Source organism: Antechinus flavipes, chromosome 3 (genome assembly GCF_016432865.1).
Source record: "Antechinus flavipes isolate AdamAnt ecotype Samford, QLD, Australia chromosome 3, AdamAnt_v2, whole genome shotgun sequence".
Lineage (NCBI taxonomy): Eukaryota > Metazoa > Chordata > Mammalia > Dasyuromorphia > Dasyuridae > Antechinus > Antechinus flavipes.
In genome coordinates, this window is record NC_067400.1 from 328,219,846 (window position 1) to 328,238,435 (window position 18,590).

At 40.0% G+C, this 18,590-nt stretch overlaps 1 protein-coding gene across 1 annotated transcript in view; it reads left to right on the plus strand.

Annotated features, from left to right (window-relative positions):
* Positions 1 to 18,136, plus strand: part of PCCB (propionyl-CoA carboxylase subunit beta) — a 64,187-nt gene extending 46,051 nt beyond the window's left edge. Inside the window, exons 10-15 of the mRNA XM_051985601.1 lie at positions 6,960 to 7,083; positions 10,270 to 10,377; positions 11,003 to 11,103; positions 11,637 to 11,735; positions 12,407 to 12,506; positions 17,264 to 18,136. Of these exons, the coding sequence (XP_051841561.1) occupies positions 6,960 to 7,083; positions 10,270 to 10,377; positions 11,003 to 11,103; positions 11,637 to 11,735; positions 12,407 to 12,506; positions 17,264 to 17,385 (654 nt within the window). The 3' untranslated portion in view covers positions 17,386 to 18,136. The remainder of the gene's footprint in view (positions 1 to 6,959; positions 7,084 to 10,269; positions 10,378 to 11,002; positions 11,104 to 11,636; positions 11,736 to 12,406; positions 12,507 to 17,263) is intronic.
* Positions 18,137 to 18,590: the final 454 nt, after the last annotated feature.

Genomic DNA, 18,590 nt, shown 5'->3' on the forward strand with positions numbered 1-18,590 from the left:
TTCTAAGACAAGATTACAATTTAGATTAAATAATTTTATCCTGAAGAATTGGCATATGAAGAAAAAAATTAGAAAATTTTATTAAAACAATGAGAAATGGAATTCACATTTTTGCTTAATTATATGCCAACATATGCTAACTTAGATGAAATGAATGTTTACAAAAATAAGAAATACTCAAATTAACAGAAGAGCTAGATTATTTAAACTTAATATCAGAAGGCTAGGTAACTTGGTGGATATAGCACTAGTTAAGAAAATCTGAATTCAAATAGAACAGACAAAGAAGAAACAAAACCAAAATCATCTTCAGATGATAGGATCTATCTTGAGAAATCACTAGAGAAAACTAAACATTAATTAAAACAATAAATTGAGTAAAGTTATAAAAAGAAATTTAATTCAAAATCACTACTAATGTATATATTTGGAAGTCTTTCTACAGACACAAAAAGGAATCATATTAATGTATACAAGTACAAAACATTTTATAGAAATAGATTTAAATGATTGGAGAAATATTCATTGCTAATGAATTGTTAACTATGTAAATTAATCTCCTTATACAATGTATGCCAGCCTACCAAAAAGTTAGTTTATGGAACTAGAAAAAATAATGATGAAATTTATCTGGAATGAAAGGTCAAAAATATCAAAAGAAAAAATGAATAAAATTTGGAAGGAGGAGGGTCTAACAGTACCAGATCTCAAATGATAATGCCATGGCAGTAAACCATCAAAGCTTTTAGACAGTAGTTTGAAAAAAAGATTTTTTAAGTATGAAACATACAGAAATAAACCAATCTTGTAGTCTGTTTGGTCAGCCCAAAGATCTTGGGTTGATCTTGTACTATTTGAACGAGGTACTCTCTGCTGGGGAAACTGGAAGGAATTAGGTTAAGATAAATCATTATTCAGGTTCATAAACCAAGATAAGCTTGGTTACATGGTTTAAACTTATCATATACAGATTAGACAATGAAGGAAGGAAAAACCCTCCACAACTATGAATAAAAGAAGTTTTAACCAAACAAAGGTTAGACTGGCTTATAAAAAGTAAGAAGATAAAGTTTTGTGTAATAAAATTAAAATTTCTGCAAAAACAAAACTAGTTAAAGGGAGATATAATCTACTAGGAAACAGTCTTTATAGAAAGTTTCTATGACACATGTCTATCCAAGACATAATGAATGATTCCTATAGATGAGAACAAGAACTATTTCCCAATCAGAGAATAGGAACAGGCAAAATGATGAAGGGACTTCTACCTATAACATCATATGAGGATCAGGAACAGGAACTCTTTCAATAAACAAGTTATTAGATAAGTACTTGCTATGTGCAAGATACTGTGGTGAGTGCTAGGGGCACAAAGACAAAACCAAAAAAAAAAAAAAAAAAAAACAAGCCAACAATTCGTACTTTGAACCATTTTACATCCTTCTGAATTGGGAATATTTGGGTGGGAAGAGTTTAGGAGGCATACGAGAGCTGTCTTTTAAGTATTTAAAGGGCCATTAATTACATGGAAAAAAATACTAGGTGCACTTTAACAACATTTGGTAAAAGTTATATGGAATATTTTCTAACAAATAGAGCTATCATATGTATAATGGATAGCTTTGAGTGGTAGGGAGATCCCCATTGAGGGGCCTCCTGATCTTTCAAAGTGTACCGAAGGCAGCTTTAATTCCCTTTCTGGCGGAGTGTGAGGTTCCCAGGTCCCGCCCACTATCCAGTGTTCTGAGATCTCGGGGTCCCGAAGTGTCCTTTGAGGAGGTCCCAGCAGTTAGGCACCCAGGAGTAATTGATTCCTGAGACCGCCTTGCAGGAATTTCTGGGCTTCCCAAGTGCCCTGCGGTAAATCGGCGCAGTCTTCCTCTCTTTGTCACGGTGAGAAAGCCGTGCGGATTTTGGTACCATCTGAAGTATATTAAAGAACCAAGTGGGAGAGCGAGTGGTTCAAGACGTGAAGATCTCATGAGGCCTTTGTCACAGCCACAGAGGATGCCATTTAAGGAACCATATGCTGGTGTCCTTGCTTTTTACGTTTCAGAGAAGAGGGGAAGGGAAGGGAAGGCAGAGTCTGGGGAGTTAGGGAGGAGCTGGGCAGGGGAGGGGGACAGGGAAGGACCCGGGAGAGAACACACTCCCAAGACCAGACAGGCTGAGACGCGAAGAAGCGAAGACAGAGATTTGGCTGCCTTCGTAAGTAGAGCAGCATGGCGGACGGGTCAGAGTTCCCGCTCCAGCTGGAAGTTACCGTAGAGACTGGCCCACCGCCTGGCAAGGCTCCGGAGGTGGTCTCGTTCCCGCCCGGTTATGGATTGAGCCGTTTATTCTCCTTGGATGCTTTCCTCTCTCAGATGCTATGGCTGGGCCAGATGATACCTTCTAGGACTCTGGGTCCAGCGGCGCTGACGTTTGTCCTGCCTAGGCCTCTTGTTGGCCGGTCATTGAGAGCCGGAGAGATTTCCCTGCTGTGCCCGCCGGGGCCTCGCCTCCCTGTGGTGGCCCTCTGAGAAGGAAGCACAGACCTCAGCAGGAGAAGGAGCTGCCCTTTTGTCCCCACAGGGTGCCGTGTCCTTAACTGTAGGTGCTCTGCCCAAGGAATATCCATTTTGATCACAGAAACCGCAGAAAATATTTTGAAGTTTTTGGAGATTACAGCCTAGATTTCTTTCTTAAAGACCCCGCCTTAACTCCAAATCACTCTCGCCCTCATTGATTGGCCAACCATAGGCCCCGGGCCAAATCCATTCTGTCAATATTTGGGCTCAGCTGACTCCCAGCGAAATAAATAACAATTGTTCCGGCTTTGGCAGAAACCCTGCAGGTCTTCCCCACCCAAGTTGTTGGGGTTTTTTGCTTGTTTTCTCCCCTCTTAAACAGTAAAAGAGGACTTTCTCCATCTCATTTCTTTTTTAGCTTTAGGCACAAAATGGGTGTTACTTGACTCAAAGGAGCCTATCTCTAAAAAGCCAAGGTTGGGCTGGGGTAGAGCCAAGGAGTAAAGGCAGGGACTCGTGAAGCTCTTCCCCCAAATCGATCCAAATTCCTGTAAATAATAACTGTAAACAAATTTTAGAGCTTCAGAACGCTCAAAAAGATGGAGCCGGACAATTCTGCAGCAGAAGGCACCCTAGAAAGTCAACAGGAAAAGTCTGTGGCACTAGGAGGGGAGTCCAGCGTGCAGCCCCCCCTCCCAGCCCGGCCTGTACCAGGGATGCACCTTGGGACCTCAAGTGATCGGCAGCACCTGCCATTTCCAGACCTCTCAGCCCAGAGACGCCATAGATGACTTGGAAGGTCAGCAGAAAAAGTTTGTCTCAAACAGGCTGATGGAAACAACAAGCTGGCCATGGCAGAGGCTCCAGCCCCCAGGAGGCCTCTTTAGCAGCCTTGGGGAAGGACTCTGTTGCTTTAGCACCCTAAATATTACAGCCACGATGGAGTGAGGACCCCCCTCCTCACGGGTCCAGGGCAGGTCCCTAGAAGGATCTCTGAAAATAGCTGCACAAAACCCCTGAAGCTTGGGTTATTATATCCTCCATCCTGGAAGCAGAGCCCTACTTTAACAGAATTAAAGATCAACAGAAACAACAGAAAAAGATTCTGACTAGAAAGTTACTATGGTGATAAGGAAGATCAAAATACACCTTAAGAAGAAGATACATTCAAAATCTCTGAGAAAAATAAGAATTGATCTCAGGCCATGGAAGAGCTCAAAAATGATTTTGAAAATCAAGTCAGAGAGGTGGAGAAAGAAAAATGACAGTGATGCAAAGGGAATATAAAAAGTTCATGTTTGCCTTAAAAAGCAAAATTGACCAAATGGGAAAGAAGGTACAAAAGCTCTCTGAGGAAAATAATTTTTTAAAACTTAGAATTGAGCAAATGGAAACTGTGAAATGGTAGAATAAATTGTATATGTGATTATGATGGAATATTATTAATTTGTGGGAAGTGATGAGCAGGATGCTCTCAGAAAAACCTGGAAAGTCCTCCATGAACTCAAGCAAAGTGAAATGTACTGTGTACAAAGTAATAATAATATTGTGAGAGGGTAAGCTATTTGTGAATGACTTTCATATTCTCAGCAATACAATGATCCATGATTACTTTGTGATGGACTTATGATGAAAAATACTATCCATATCCAGAAAAATAACTAGTTCTTTCTGAATTCAGATTGAAGCATACTCTATTTTTTTTTAAACTTTGTGTTGTTTTTTTGGGGGGTGAGATATCTATATTTTTTTCACAACATGACTTTTATGAAAACATTTTGCATAACTTCACATGTGCCTTCTTGGTAATTAAAAAAAAATTTCCTAGTTAAATATAAAATAACTTTTTTGTTGTACATGTACATTTATTTTTTACATATTTCCATATGAATCATGTTGAGAGAGAAAAATCAGAACAAAAGGGAAAAGCCATGAGAAAAAAAAGAAGAAAAAAAAAGTGAGCATATCATGTATTGATTTACATTCAGTCTGCATAGTTTTCTTTCTGGATGTGAATGGCATTTTTCATCCAAAATTTATTGGGATTGCCTTGGATCACTGAACCACTGAGAAGAACCAAGTCTATCATAATTGATCATCATATAATCTGACTGTTGCTGTATTCAATGTTTTCCTGGTTCTACTTATTTCATTCAGCATCAGTTCTTGTAAATCTTTCTAGCCTTTCTAAAATCAGTCTGTTCATCTTTTTTTTTTTATTGAACAATAATATCCCATTATTTTCACATACTATAACTTATTCAGCCACTCCCCAGTTAATGGGCATTTACCCATCTTCCAATTCTTTGTCACCACAAAAAGACACTACAAACATTTTTGCACATATTGATCCTTTTCCCTGTGGACATGTGCCTTCTTAATAATGTGGAGATGGGGAGGAAGGGAGAGAATCTGAACACAAAGTTTAAAAAAAATGTAAAAAATTTATTTATATGACTCTAAGCAAGTAACTTTTTTTTTTTTTAATTTTTATTTAATAATTACTTTATATTGACAGAATCCATGCCAGGGTAATTTTTTTACAACATTATCCCTTGCACTCATTTCTGTTCCGATTTTTCCCCTCCTTCCCTCCACCCCCTCCCCTAGATGGCAAGCAGTCCTATATATGTTGGATATGTTGCAGTATATCCTAGATACAATATATGTTTGCAGAACCGAACAGTTCTCTTGTTGCACAGGGAGAATTGGATTCAGAAGGTATAAATAACCCGGGAAGAAAAACAAAAATGTAGATAGTTCACATTTGTTTCCCAGTGTTCTTTCTTTGGGTGTAGCTGCTTCTGTCCATCATTTATCAATTGAAACTCAGGTCTCTTTGTCAAAGAAATCCACTTCCATCAAAATATGTCCTCATACAATATCGTTGTTGAAGTGTATAATGATCTCCTGGTTCTGCTCATTTCACTTAGCATCAGTTCATGTAAGTCTTGCCAGTCCTCTCTGTATTCATCCTGCTGGTCATTTCTTACAGAACAATAATATTCCATAACATTCATATACCACAATTTACCCAGCCATTCTCCAATTGATGGGCATCCATTCATTTTCCAGTTTCTAGCCACTACAAATAGGGCTGCTACAAACATTTTGGCACATACAGGTCCCTTTCCCTTCTTTAGTATTTCTTTGGGATATAAGCCCAATAGAAACACTGCTGGATCAAAGGGTATGCACAATTTGATAATTTTTTGGGCATAATTCCAGATTGCTCTCCAGAATGGTTGGATTTGTTCACAACTCCACCAACAATGCATCAGTGTCCCAGTTTTCCCGCATCCCCTCCAACATTCATCATTATTTTTTCCTGTCATCTTAGCCAATCTGACAGGTGTGTAGTGGTATCTCAGAGTTGTCTTAATTTGCATTTCTCTGATCAATAATGATTTGGAACACTCTTTCATATGGGTGGTAATAGTTTCAATTTCATCCTCTGAAAATTGTCTGTTCATATCCTTTGACCATTTATCAATTGGAGAATGGCTTGATTTCTTATAAATTTGAGTCAGTTCTCTATATATTTTGGAAATGAGGCCTTTATCAGAACCTTTAACTGTGAAGATGTTTTCCCCTAATCAAGTAACTTAACCTCAATTGTCTCAGCAACAAAATAAAATGAAATGAAAATAAAATTGTTTTATACATAACTGGAGAAAATAAAAATAATAAATATAAAGTGTTTTTTGTTTTTGTTTTTGTTTTTTTTTAAGAAAAAAGACCAAAGTTTGCTACTGCATCCAGGGTCATCTTCCAGTTGACCTGACCTATATTTGGCCACTGTACCCAGATGGCCAATTCACTTATATGTCATGGCATTGCCTTTCTGATATCATGGTCCTGTTTAGGAAGGAAAGACAAATAAAACCTTTGTGAGTAGTAACAGAAGCTGTCCCACCAGAGACCAATTGGAACTGGCCAGTCGGGCTACCCAGCTCTGTCTCTTTTTTCCTTCTCCCTTTCCAACTCTGGATCCAGGGGATGGGAGTTAAGAAAGAAGGATGAGGGTCTGGAAATGTGATTGAGATCTTGTCTGATATAGCCAGCCTACCATGCAGCACTCAGGATAGTGAAAGCTTGTCGGGGGATCTCCATTACAGTAAGCACTTACCCAAGGGCAGCTCTAACTGTCTGAGGCCGAGGTGTGGCTCAGGGACCAGAGGACTGGGCTTGCAGTCGAGAAGACCCGAGTTCCCATCCCTCAGACACTGGCAAGCTCTGTGAGCCTGAGCAAGCCCCCAACCCTGTTTGCCTTAATCCACTGGAGAAAGAATTGGCAAACTACTCCAGTAGTATAGTCCCAGGGGTTATGAAGAGTTGGACACGAGGGAATAACTGAACAACAAACAGCAATAAATACGTGGCAAAGTCTACTTTTGTGGCTTGGTGTTTGTCTTCCCTTTGTGACTAGTTTTCATTCCTTTTTTGCAGATTGTTGATGAGAGAGAATTTTTTGAGATAATGCCCAATTATGCCAAGAACATCATTATTGGCTTTGCGAGGATGAATGGAAAGACTGTTGGGATTGTAGGCAACCAGCCCAAAGTAGCATCAGGTAGGAGGTTCCTCTCACCGCTTGCTTTCCAGATTGGACCTGTAAACCCCGCAGATTCCTGAACACAGATCTGCCGTATAGCGAATGATAAAACTGTGAAATGCTGCTCCTGTTGTCAGAATCTGCTCATACTTTGACTTGCCCACGTAGAGTTCCACTTTTGTCGGGTTTATGTTGCATTTTTAAATGTCTATTTCCTTATGAGCATGTCCACACAACCAGTGCAGAGCCAAAGACCTTCTTTTCTCATTCCCCTTGTTATTTGAACAAAAAATTCTCCCCTGTTTAGAGTGGGTCTATCGGCCAGATCCAAAGAGAGCGTGAACTTGTCTGATTTTGGGATAGTCCTGCGAACAGCTGGGAAAGAATATCGTGGACTGTTGTCACTTTTTGTTGAGCTCAACTAAGTCCGCAGCCCCCTCCTTCTCTCCTCCTGCAGGTCCATCGGGCCCTCTCCATGCCGCTACGTTGGCGGTTTTCTCTCCCCTTTGGGCCTTTTACACTTAACAGACTGCGCTCCCCGCCGAAGTCTCCCGGGGATTGTGTGCAGCCGGGGCCCCTCTTCTGTCATCTTCCCTCCTTTTTCAAAATGCGGCTTTGCCTACACATTGTCATTCGGAGCGGTTGCCAAGGTCTGGGTTCAGGCCATTCCCATCTTAAGGAACTTTTTCATATTTCCCAGTTCTAGGTCCGTGGTTCGGCTACTTAATGACTCCATTTTGCGATTCCTTGATGGGGAGCCCGGTGCCGGCCTCCTGCACTACAAAAACAAGCCTCTCCTTAGGTTTTGTCCGCGTTCCTTTACATAGAAGCTTAGGACTTGCTGTCCCGCCCGGGTTCTCACTCCTTCGCCCCGCTTTCTCCACAGCGGCCTCAGGACAATCCGATCTGGGTCTGCCGGCGGAAAGAAAGCCTTTGCAGGCTAACGCGGCCATTTTGTGGCGCTGTGTGATTTTCTCAGGGCCTTTGCCCTTCATCTGTCGCATGAAAGGCTTGGATTAAGTGACTCAGGTCCCTTCTTTTTATGTCTTATAATTTTATGTTCCTATAATTTCCCAATTAAGACGTTTCCCTACTTTCTTTGGAAATCTCTAAGTCTTTTTAATTTAAATTTAAATATCTTGCTTCATGTACCATGACTGTTACCTAATGTGCTCCATGTGCAAACACAGATGACCTAACCAGGGGCTGGTGACCTTGGTCATGGTCAAGTAGCCTGGATTGCAGATGCATGCGGGCCATAAGGGTAAAGCCGAGGGCACTTTTGGCATACTTCTATTTTTTTTTAAAATAAGACCTTTAAAATATTGGTTTGGTTTTGAAATCAGTCACTTTCTAGTTGCTCCTCTTTCTCTCTTCTGGGTCTGGAGGGTGAGATGAGAGACTTGACATATTCTACTACATTTTAAATTGCAGTTACCATGTGTGATTTTTTTTCCTCATATCATAATCAACAGACATCTGAGTGCCTACTTAACTATAGTATAGTGGGCTAGGTGATTTCGAGGATAAGAAAACTAATAATTAGAGTGATTTCAAGTTTTTAAAAGTTCTGTATAGATATATACATATACACACATACATACAATACATAGTGCAGATATACAGTGTCTGATGTGTGTGTCTACATGCATTATATACTTGCATGCACATGTGTATATTTTTTAATGTGTATGTGTATATGCATGCACCCATTATCATCCTGTTTGCATCCTGATTTTGGCATCTGCCTCTTTTCCCTGCCTTTTTGTTCCAAAGTTTAATGAGCTTGCCACCTCTCTTTTCATTTAAGTCATTAATAATATGTTGGCTAAGAAAGAACAACTTCATTTGTCAATGTGAATGTCCTTTGGGATGGATGGAATCAAAGCTTCAGTTGGATATATTATATTATTTACCATTCTTCAGTTGTTGGATGTATAATTTATTTCCACTTTCTTTGCTTTTGCAAATAATGTAGCTCTAAATGTTCTTGTACAAGTCGATCTTTTTTCCCCCTTTTTGTTGTTTTAAAAATGAAGTTCTAGCAATGGAATCACAGGATCACTGATTACTGACAGTGCCATATTATTATCTAAAATGTTCATACCTATCTAATGTCCCAAGAGGGTATAGTATAGTATCTTTTGTCCCTTGTTGTTATTGTTGGGGTTGTCCAGTCATTCATTCATGTCAGACTCTTCATGGACTTGTGGGATTTTCTTGGCAAAGGTACTGGAACATGTCTTCATTTTGCAGAAGATAAATTGAGGTAAATAAAGAGTAACTGATTTGCCCAGGATCAGTATGTGTCTGAGGCTGGATTTGCACTTGAATCTTCCCACCTATAGGCCCAGAGCTTTATCCACTGCATCACCTAGCTGATTCTATCTTTTCCCCTACTCCCCTGCAAATGTTATATTATTTACAAATATTTTTGCCATTGTAGTGGACATAAAGTTATCTCTTCATGTGTCCTTGGTTTGCATTTTTCCTCTTATTAATGAGTTTAAATATTAGCCTTTTCTCCTTTGAAAATGTCTATTCATATCCTTTTATTATTGCTTTATAGGCTTATAGATAGGCATCAATTCCTTATAGACTTTGGATATCCAGATTTGATATATTTATTGCAGCTATTTTTCCAATCCATTTCTTTTTCATTTTAGAGGCAACAGTTTTTATTGTGCAGATCTCTTTTAGCTTTGTCTAATCAAATCTGTGAATTGTTGTGTCCAATACATTGTTCCAGTTGCTTGATTTATGAAAATATTCCTATGCTTCATGAAATATTTTAGTTATTTCAGACATCAGTGATTTCATGTGTTAGATGCTCCCTCCGCCACTACAGATGGCAACTTCTCCAGTAAACAGTGCTCATGAGTTGTCATGGCTGAGCCTACTCAAACAGTAAGGGGCTGTTCCTCGGACAGCGCAGGGAGCAAAGCAGGCTGTCCCTTTGGTGCCCAAAGCACTTATTTATGTGCTAAGGAGACATTGGAATTGTACTGGAGCACCAGAGCAGTACTAGAGTGGAAGAGATAATAATATTTCCCATAAGTAAACTTTAAAATAAGTATGGTGACCTCTTAAAGCATAATTACTATTTATTTGTATTGCTCAAGACAAAGAATTGTTAAGGAATTGATATGTAAAGAGTTCAGGATAGTTGCTTAACATCATTGTATTTATTGTCTCTTTCATTAGGGTGTTTGGATATTAATTCTTCTGTGAAAGGTGCTCGTTTTGTCCGATTTTGTGATGCTTTCAATATACCACTGATCACGTTTGTTGATGTGCCTGGCTTTTTGCCTGGTAGGTATAGCTGATGGTCAATAATAATCAGTGGGGAGGTGTTTTCTCTTGGGTTCATTTTTTACACCCCATCCCCTTCCTGCCCATCCCTCAGTAGTGTGAAGGTAAAATGGAGATCATATTGGGCAAAGATTTTTTTTTTGAAATCTTAGAAGAAACACTAGACTTTGAATTTTTAAAAATTTTATTCATTTCTTTTGTTTTTTCTTTCCAAATAGAGCCCTCCTCCAACCCTTACACTGTGTCATCCATTACAACAAAAATTAAAAAGAAAAGCAGTTCAAAAAAATTAAGCAATATTCCACTTGAGTCATATCCTATGCAGTGTTCCACACCCGTAGTTTCCCATCCTTGTAAAGAAGAGAGCAAGAACAATTTAAATTCTCAGTCTTTTTGTAACTTTTTGGACTGTAACAAATATCTACCAGAAAAATTGGCTGGATAAACTATGTGTGCTCACTGTTTTTAGTGTTGTGAAACATGTTCATTTCTGTCATTTGGGGGAATGTTTGGGAAAGATACAAGAGTGGGAGCTACTCCTCCCCCATTGTTTTGTTACTCCAGTCCATGATTGGGCAAAATGCTTTATATAGGCTGCGAGGTTTTGAATTTTATTTTGTCTTAGGTACGGCTCAGGAGTATGGGGGAATCATCCGACATGGAGCAAAACTACTTTATGCATTTGCAGAAGCAACTGTGCCCAAAATCACTGTAATCACAAGGAAGGTAAGATAAGAAACATCATTTCATTTCATTGATGCCCCTTTACAAGCAGGGACTAATTTAGTAGTTAAGAGCTAATCAAGAGAGTATAGATTTTGACCTGGAAGAGCTCCAGAGACTGTCTAAGCCAGTCTCACTTTGCAGATGAAGAACCGGGGTTCAAGGAAGGAAAGTGACAAACCTCAAGTCGGAGAGGTTTCTAAGCCAAAGCTGACTTTCAAACCCAGTACTCCAAATCCTACACTTTCCACTAGCCCGAGCCTGTTGGTTGTCTGGAAAATATCCAGAGATCAGTATTCCCTCCTACAAATACACTGCAGTGTATCGCATCGCGAAACTGAAGACCTTTCAAAGGGAACTGGAAAAGATGCTGAACACGAGCAGGAAAGTCCAAGAAGGAGTCACGGAGGAGGCCGAGGCTGGCCGTGACTGCCAGCGTGACCCCCCTTCTGTTTTCCCGAGGGCTCTGGGGGTTTCCTGCATTATCACAACCCCCTGTACTGCGGATCAGTTAGGCTCTGTGTGCTCCCTTTCAGGCTTACGGCGGCGCCTATGACGTGATGAGCTCTAAGCACTTACGCGGTGATGTCAACTACGCTTGGCCGACGGCCGAGATCGCAGTGATGGGGGCAAAGGTCAGGGCCTCGGCTTCTTAGGTTTGTGTGTCCCACGAGTGACCGCGGAACATTCCCCGGACGCTCAGCTTTGTGCTAAAACCCTGGGGGAGCTGAGGGCGTGCGAGATATCTCCCCTCCTCACCGACCATCCCCTATAGAATAATAAGAAAAATTAAACATAAGGCACGGCATTACGACTGTTGATAAAAGTGCAAAAAGAGAGAAAGATGAGTTGAGGAAATGTGAAAAGCTTCTGTCCTGCCTCCCTATTTCCCCGTCTGTCCCCTCAAAGACGGAGAATTAGTCCACCTTTGTCCTGGCATTCTGCCCCTAGAGCAGTGAGAGCTTCTCACAGAACGGGCCTTCAGGCGCTCCTAGACCGCCTGTGGCCAATAACTGTGGGCGGAGGGGGAAGAAGTACATTACGAACGCGCATCCTGGATTCTGGAGAGTACCGTGTTGGAAAAAAAAAAAAAGCCAATCCCTCCCCCCACCCCCACCCCCCACAAAAAAAAAAAAAAGTTAACCTTCTTTGAGATGTTTCTAGACCAAGGAGGATGCAGTTAAAATTTAAACTGGACCTCTGACGGCTCCAGAAGCCCGAGCGAGGTTCGCCCAAGGCCCGCCGGAGTTCTGGGGGGGCATTTAATCGTCCGCGTGTTTTGCCCTCACGGTCTGTCCTGTTACAGGGTGCGGTTGAGATCATCTTCAAAGGAAAAGAAAATGTGGAAGCCGCCCAGGCAGAATATGTGGAGAAGTTTGCCAATCCCTTCCCTGCGGCAGTGAGAGGTAGGGTCTCCTGCTGGCCCAGGGGCCGATTCTCGCCCTGCTTCTTCCCTGCCTCCCCCAAGCGGGGAAATCAGAGCTTTGGCCTTGAGGGAAATTGAATGATTGTCTTCAGACAGAAATATGTTGTTGGAGTAGACTTGGATTGTTTTCGACCAGATCTTCCTTGTCCCAGTCTCCAAATTGAATGGAACTTTTTTTTTAGTCAGTTTTCTCCTCTTGAGTTTTTTGACATTGTTGATCATCCTTTCCTTGTGGATTCATCTGCCTCATTTGGCTACAGAAATAATGCCAGTCTGGTTCCCCTCCTACTTCTCTGTTCCTTCGGGGCCTCTTTGCCTTTTTTCTGGCTATTCAAGGGCCCCAAGGTTTTGATCTCAGCTCTTTCTCTCCTCTCTCTCTACATTCCATCCCTTGACATTTCCACCACTCATACAGTATCAGATGTACCCATAATCATACATAAAACTAAAGTTCTAGTGCTGACCTTTTTTTCTGAGATTTGTTCATATATATCGTAATGATTTTTTGTTTTTATACCACTATCAGTTGCCAACAACCATTCCTAGAGATCCTCCTTTGTATATTAAATATTAATATTTAATATTAATAAATAAAATATTAAACCGACACATTGTTCACATGACGGCATATGCAACATCCCATACCCATAAGTCCATCATCTCTCCTACTGAGAGCAAAGAAAAAGTATATCATCATTGGCTCTCAGGAACCAAGATAGGTCATTGTCCTGAATCTGATTTCTCTGTTATGTACAATTTCACTAGTATCATTTATAGTCTTTGTATATTGTTCTCTTGGTTTTGTATCAGTCATATAAGTTTTTCTCTGTTTTTTTTGAACTCATAATTGTCATGTGGAGACAAGTGTGGTGGAAAGAAGGATGGATTTGGAGTCTTGAGGATCTGGTTTTAAATTTTGTCTCTTGCTAACTACCATCTATGTGACTATGGGCAGATCCCTTAAACTCCTTGACCTTGGTTCCCTCATTAATCAATTATATAATTATTGTATTATTAGTAATTATCATATATTATTATCTAATCCCTTAAGAAATTGGACTAATAAGCTTTGGTGTGTTGTTTATTTGTTTAGTTAGGAAGATTTCATTATATTTATATATCATAATTTGTCTTGCCATTCCTCCAGTTGGTGGCACCATTTTGTTTCCAGTTTTTTACTACTACAGAAGTGCTGCTCTGAAGATTTTGCTGTAAATCTCCCAAACTCCAGAGTTTGCCCCCAACCCAGATTTGCTCCTTCTTTAGACTTTCCCATTTTTATCAATGATGCCACTGACAATCTTCTTGAAATATCCATGTGACCTCTCCATCGTACTGCTACATCCAGCTTCATGTCCTTTTGATTCATCCCCTATAATATTTCCCATTTCCATCCTTTCTCTCTTCCATTGTGAAAAGAGTGTGTATAGTTTCTCATTGTTCCCACCTGGACCACTATTATAACCTAAGAATTCTGACTTCTGTTCTCCATTCTCCAGTGTATCTTTCATGTCACTTCTTTTTTTTTTTTAAAAAAAAAATTATTCATATATTTTGGAAGTATTTATTTGAAAAAACAGAATAAGAAACAAGGGAAATGGAAAAGAAATACAAAACAAAATAAAGCACAACAAAAGAGAACATTGTCATGTGTGCAGCAGAACATCAGGGAGGATTCAAAATATATGACAACAAATCATCAGAATAAAAAAGTATATATATTTGTAGAAGAAATTATATTCATGAATGACCATTCTTTCTTATAAATTGTTCTTTGGTTCTCTGCTGTACACCTTATTTTATTCATTTCATTTTTTTCTTCCTTTCATCCCTCTCACCACTCCCAACAAACTATATTTAAGAAAAGTGTAATGGGCTGAGGCTTGAGTTGATGCACTGAGGTCCCAAGCACATGAGGGTAAATAGTAATTGGACCATCCTCTATTAATATATAAGCTTGGAGAAAGAATGGCCCCCACCCACTCTTTGTGCAAGTCCTGATGTGTTGTATAGGAAATGACGATTTTGGTGGGTGGAGGCAGGGGAGTGGAAAAGGAAGGGGAGGAGAGACTTTTGGGATTGCCATTGCCACGGTTGGCTCGGTTCGTGTCCCTCTCTCTTAGCTGGCTTCCTGTTGTAACTGCCTATATTTGCTATCGCAATCTTTATTCACCTCTTCACTTCAATAAATATTGAAGATTTTTCCCTTAACCTGAACTCCTGACTCCGGCTGATTTTAAATACGCGGTCATTACAGAAAAGATATATTTATTTTTCATATATAGATATATAGATACATACACATACTCACAACCATACCCACCTCACATACACACGTCTTTCCTATTTCTGTTACCTCTTTAAGTTCTGCTCCATAACTTGCCTTGCTATTACTTAACCTCCCCTACCCAAAGATCCCTCTTTGTCTCCTTCCCTCACCCTTTGCTTCCCCATCTGCCTATCCCTCCCCTCCTTATTTTTTTAATAGATTTTGAAGAGTGCTATGCCCTTCATGGTATATGTGTTGTGTTGCCTATTGAATCCATTCCTGATTTGAGGAGGTATTCAGAACTACCAGCCCTCCTCCTCCCTCTAATACAGCTGTGTCTATTCTTCTGAACCTCCTTTGTATAATAACATGATTGTCATTTTTATCTTAAATGCCAATCTTTTTTTTGAGCTACCCTATTGTTGATGTAAATATTATTTACATACATGTATGTAGGTATATACATATATATGTATGTGTGTGTATATATATGTATAATATATATATAAAAAATATATATAAACTTAGATAATTTGTTTATGTTTAACCAATTTGTCCATGTTAAGTTTCTTAAAATTGAATTTTGATATTGGCTCTTAAATGTTAAATTTTCTATTAAGTTCGGATTTGATAGAAAGCCCTGAAAATCTGCAACTTCATTGAATATCCATTTTTCTTCATTCAGGATTATAGACAATTTTTCTGGATATGATATTTTTGACCACAGGCCTAGTTCTTTTGATTGTCAGTAGACATGATTCCAGGACCTAGAATCTTTTATTGTAGCTACCGATGAGTCTTATACAATTCTAATTGTAGCTCCACCATATTTGAATTTTTTTTCTTGTTTCCTGCAAAATTTTCTCTTTGATCTGGGAGTTTCAAAATTTGGCAATAATATTCCTGCATGGAAAACACACAGGATCTCTTTGAGATAGTGATTGATGGATTTTTTTTCTACTTCTATTTTTCCCTCATGTTCTATCATTACAGGACAATTTTCTTGGTTTGTTTTCTGCATTATTTGTCAAGGTTCTCTTTTTGGTCACAACTTTCAGGCAGTTCAATAATTCTTATATTTTCTCTTCTTGATCTGTTCTTCAGATCTGTTGTTTATCTTATGTTCCGTTCTGTTCAATTTTCTCATTTTCAATAATTTGTTTTGTTATTTCTTGGTCTCATTGCTTCGCTGGCTTCCCCTTGCCTGATTCTAATTTTCAAAAAGTTATTTTCATCTTTAAGACTCTGTACCTCTTTTTATAGTTGGTTAACTTTTTTTTTAAAATAAGGTTCTTGTTTTTCTTTAGTTTTTCCTCCATGTCTGTCATTTAGTTTTTGAATTCTTTTTTTGAGTTCTTCTATAAATACTTTCTGGGCAGGGAGCCATTTCATGTTACTCTTTGAGGTAGAAGCTTTTTTACTAAAGAGTCCTCCTCTGAAGGTGAACCCCGGTCTTCCCTGTTCTCATAATATGTCTCACTGATGAGGTTCTTCTTTGCCGGTTCATTTTTTAATTGTGGTGTGAGAAGATGATTCCTCAGACTTCCCTTCAGCTCTCTACTCTGACCAAACCAAGCGCTCCCCGCTCCTGCAGGTGCCCTCAGCCACAGCGTCCCTGCCCCGCTGCTTCTGCCCTCACCCGGTGCTGGTCCCTTCTCCCCGGCCACGTTCTCAGCTTCTCAGCGGCCCCCGCCGCGATCCCAAACCGCCGAGGTTCACTCAGGCCTCCAGGGATCAGCCCTCCATTTGACCGTCTGGGAGATGGGAGTCTCTGGCATGGCTTTCCTCAGCTCTTCTCCGGCTGTACTTGGAGGGCGCTCTTCTGCCCCAAGTCTTCCTAATTTTTCACCAGGCTATGTTCTCCCCGAGGGACAAATTTGTTCTATTTGTGGGAAAATCCGGGGAGGAGGAAAATTACCGACCTCCTCCGCCACCTTCCCAGAATCCTCCCCGTGTCATTTCTAGATTAATCTTAATGTGTAAATGTGATCCCGTCCTCCTCCTGCTCCTTGAATGACGCCCCATTGCCTAACACATAAAGACCGAGCCCGGCATGAGATCTTAAACGAAAAGTTGGAAATACCACGGAGGCCTCGTGGTTCCACCCGCCTTGCAAGTGAGGGGACGGGCCCTGGTGCTTTGCCCCCGGGGTACGCAGGGAGCCGGTGCTTTACTCTCTCCGCGCTCTCGGGAGCCTCTGAGACTTCGAGGTGAGCAGCGAGTCTTCCATCCCAGGAACCTGCTCCCTGCTGCTTTCCCTACCATCCGACCCCGCACCTTCTTCTCTCCACGGTAGTCCCTGTGGCCATTGTAGGCTCCCCGCAGCCTCCAGAACTTGATGGTTAACGAGGCTGAGCCGAACAGGAGGAGTCTTGTGCTGTCACTTGTCTCAATCTTCCTTATTTCGTGGCGTACTTGGACTAAATTGGGATGAAAATAATGTCCGTTTCCTGTTCTGTTTTAAACAGGGTTTGTGGATGACATCATCCAGCCTTCTGTGACTCGCGCCCGAATCTGCCATGACCTAGATGTGTTAGCAAGCAAAAAGCAGTCGGGCCCCTGGAAGAAGCACGCCAATATTCCCCTCTGAGCAAGCCGGCAGAAAGGGATCGGCGTCCCGGTGTTTCCTGATGGGAGAGGGATCCGTGACATTCGGTTTTCTGGCTTTGGGAAAAGCGAAACCTGGATTTGGGCTTGAATGCCATTTGTACGTTAGAGTTAGAGTTGCTAAATTTATTAAATCTAAAAGAATACTTTGTGTGCCTTAATATGTTGCTCCATACTATGCCATTGCCTTCTTCAGAAAACTATAAATGATTTCTTCAAAGCAGGCCACAAAGGAGCTGTGTGGATATTTGCAAGGTGCCATAAACCAATCACAGATGGATGTGCTTCCCTGGAAATGATCTTGAGGTTTTTGATCCTGATATCTTGATGCTTCAGTGATTGGTCATTAGCAGAATAAATTTGTTGTAGCTAATATTTTGTGCCTCATCAAAGCTTAAAAGGTAAAAAGAATGAATATGTTAAAATTCTAGTTTTATTTATTTCACATCTAAGAAATTTTTGGCTTCTATTTCAGAAACTGGGAAAATAGGGTAATATCTCAGTAAGGACTGTAGAACTGTCTAATCAGTACCTATTTGCAAAGCAGTTTAATTTTTTTTTTAATCTGAAAAGTATATATTGTTGGACAGTTTTTTGTATAGTGAGTATTTGTGTATCAAATAATATGATCCTTTTTTTTTTTTACTTCTTTTCTTCCAGTTATTGTGTTCAAATTAAATATTGGCCTCGAAATGTAATAAAAATTGCACTCCAGTCCTTATGTTCATCCTAAAGTGTGTTTTGCTTTTGTTAATGCATTTCATTTTCCTACTCTCCATTCTGTTGTTCCCTTAGCAACCTGTACTTGCTTCTACATTCTGGTCTGGTTACCTTTTTTTTTTTTTTACTTCTTTTCTTCCAGTTATTGTGTTCAAATTAAATATTGGCCTCGAAATGTAATAAAAATTGCACTCCAGTCCTTATGTTCATCCTAAAGTGTGTTTTGCTTTTGTTAATGCATTTCATTTTCCTACTCTCCATTCTGTTGTTCCCTTAGCAACCTGTACTTGCTTCTACATTCTGGTCTGGCTACCTTTTCTTTTCTTTTTTTCTTTAAACAACCTTTCCAGTTTCAAATCCAAACTGACAGAACATATTTAAAACAGAGTTTTAAAGTGATTTTTATAAAAGCAATTAGATACCTCTGAGAGACTAATCATTTAGAGCAGTGGTTCTCAAACTTTTGTT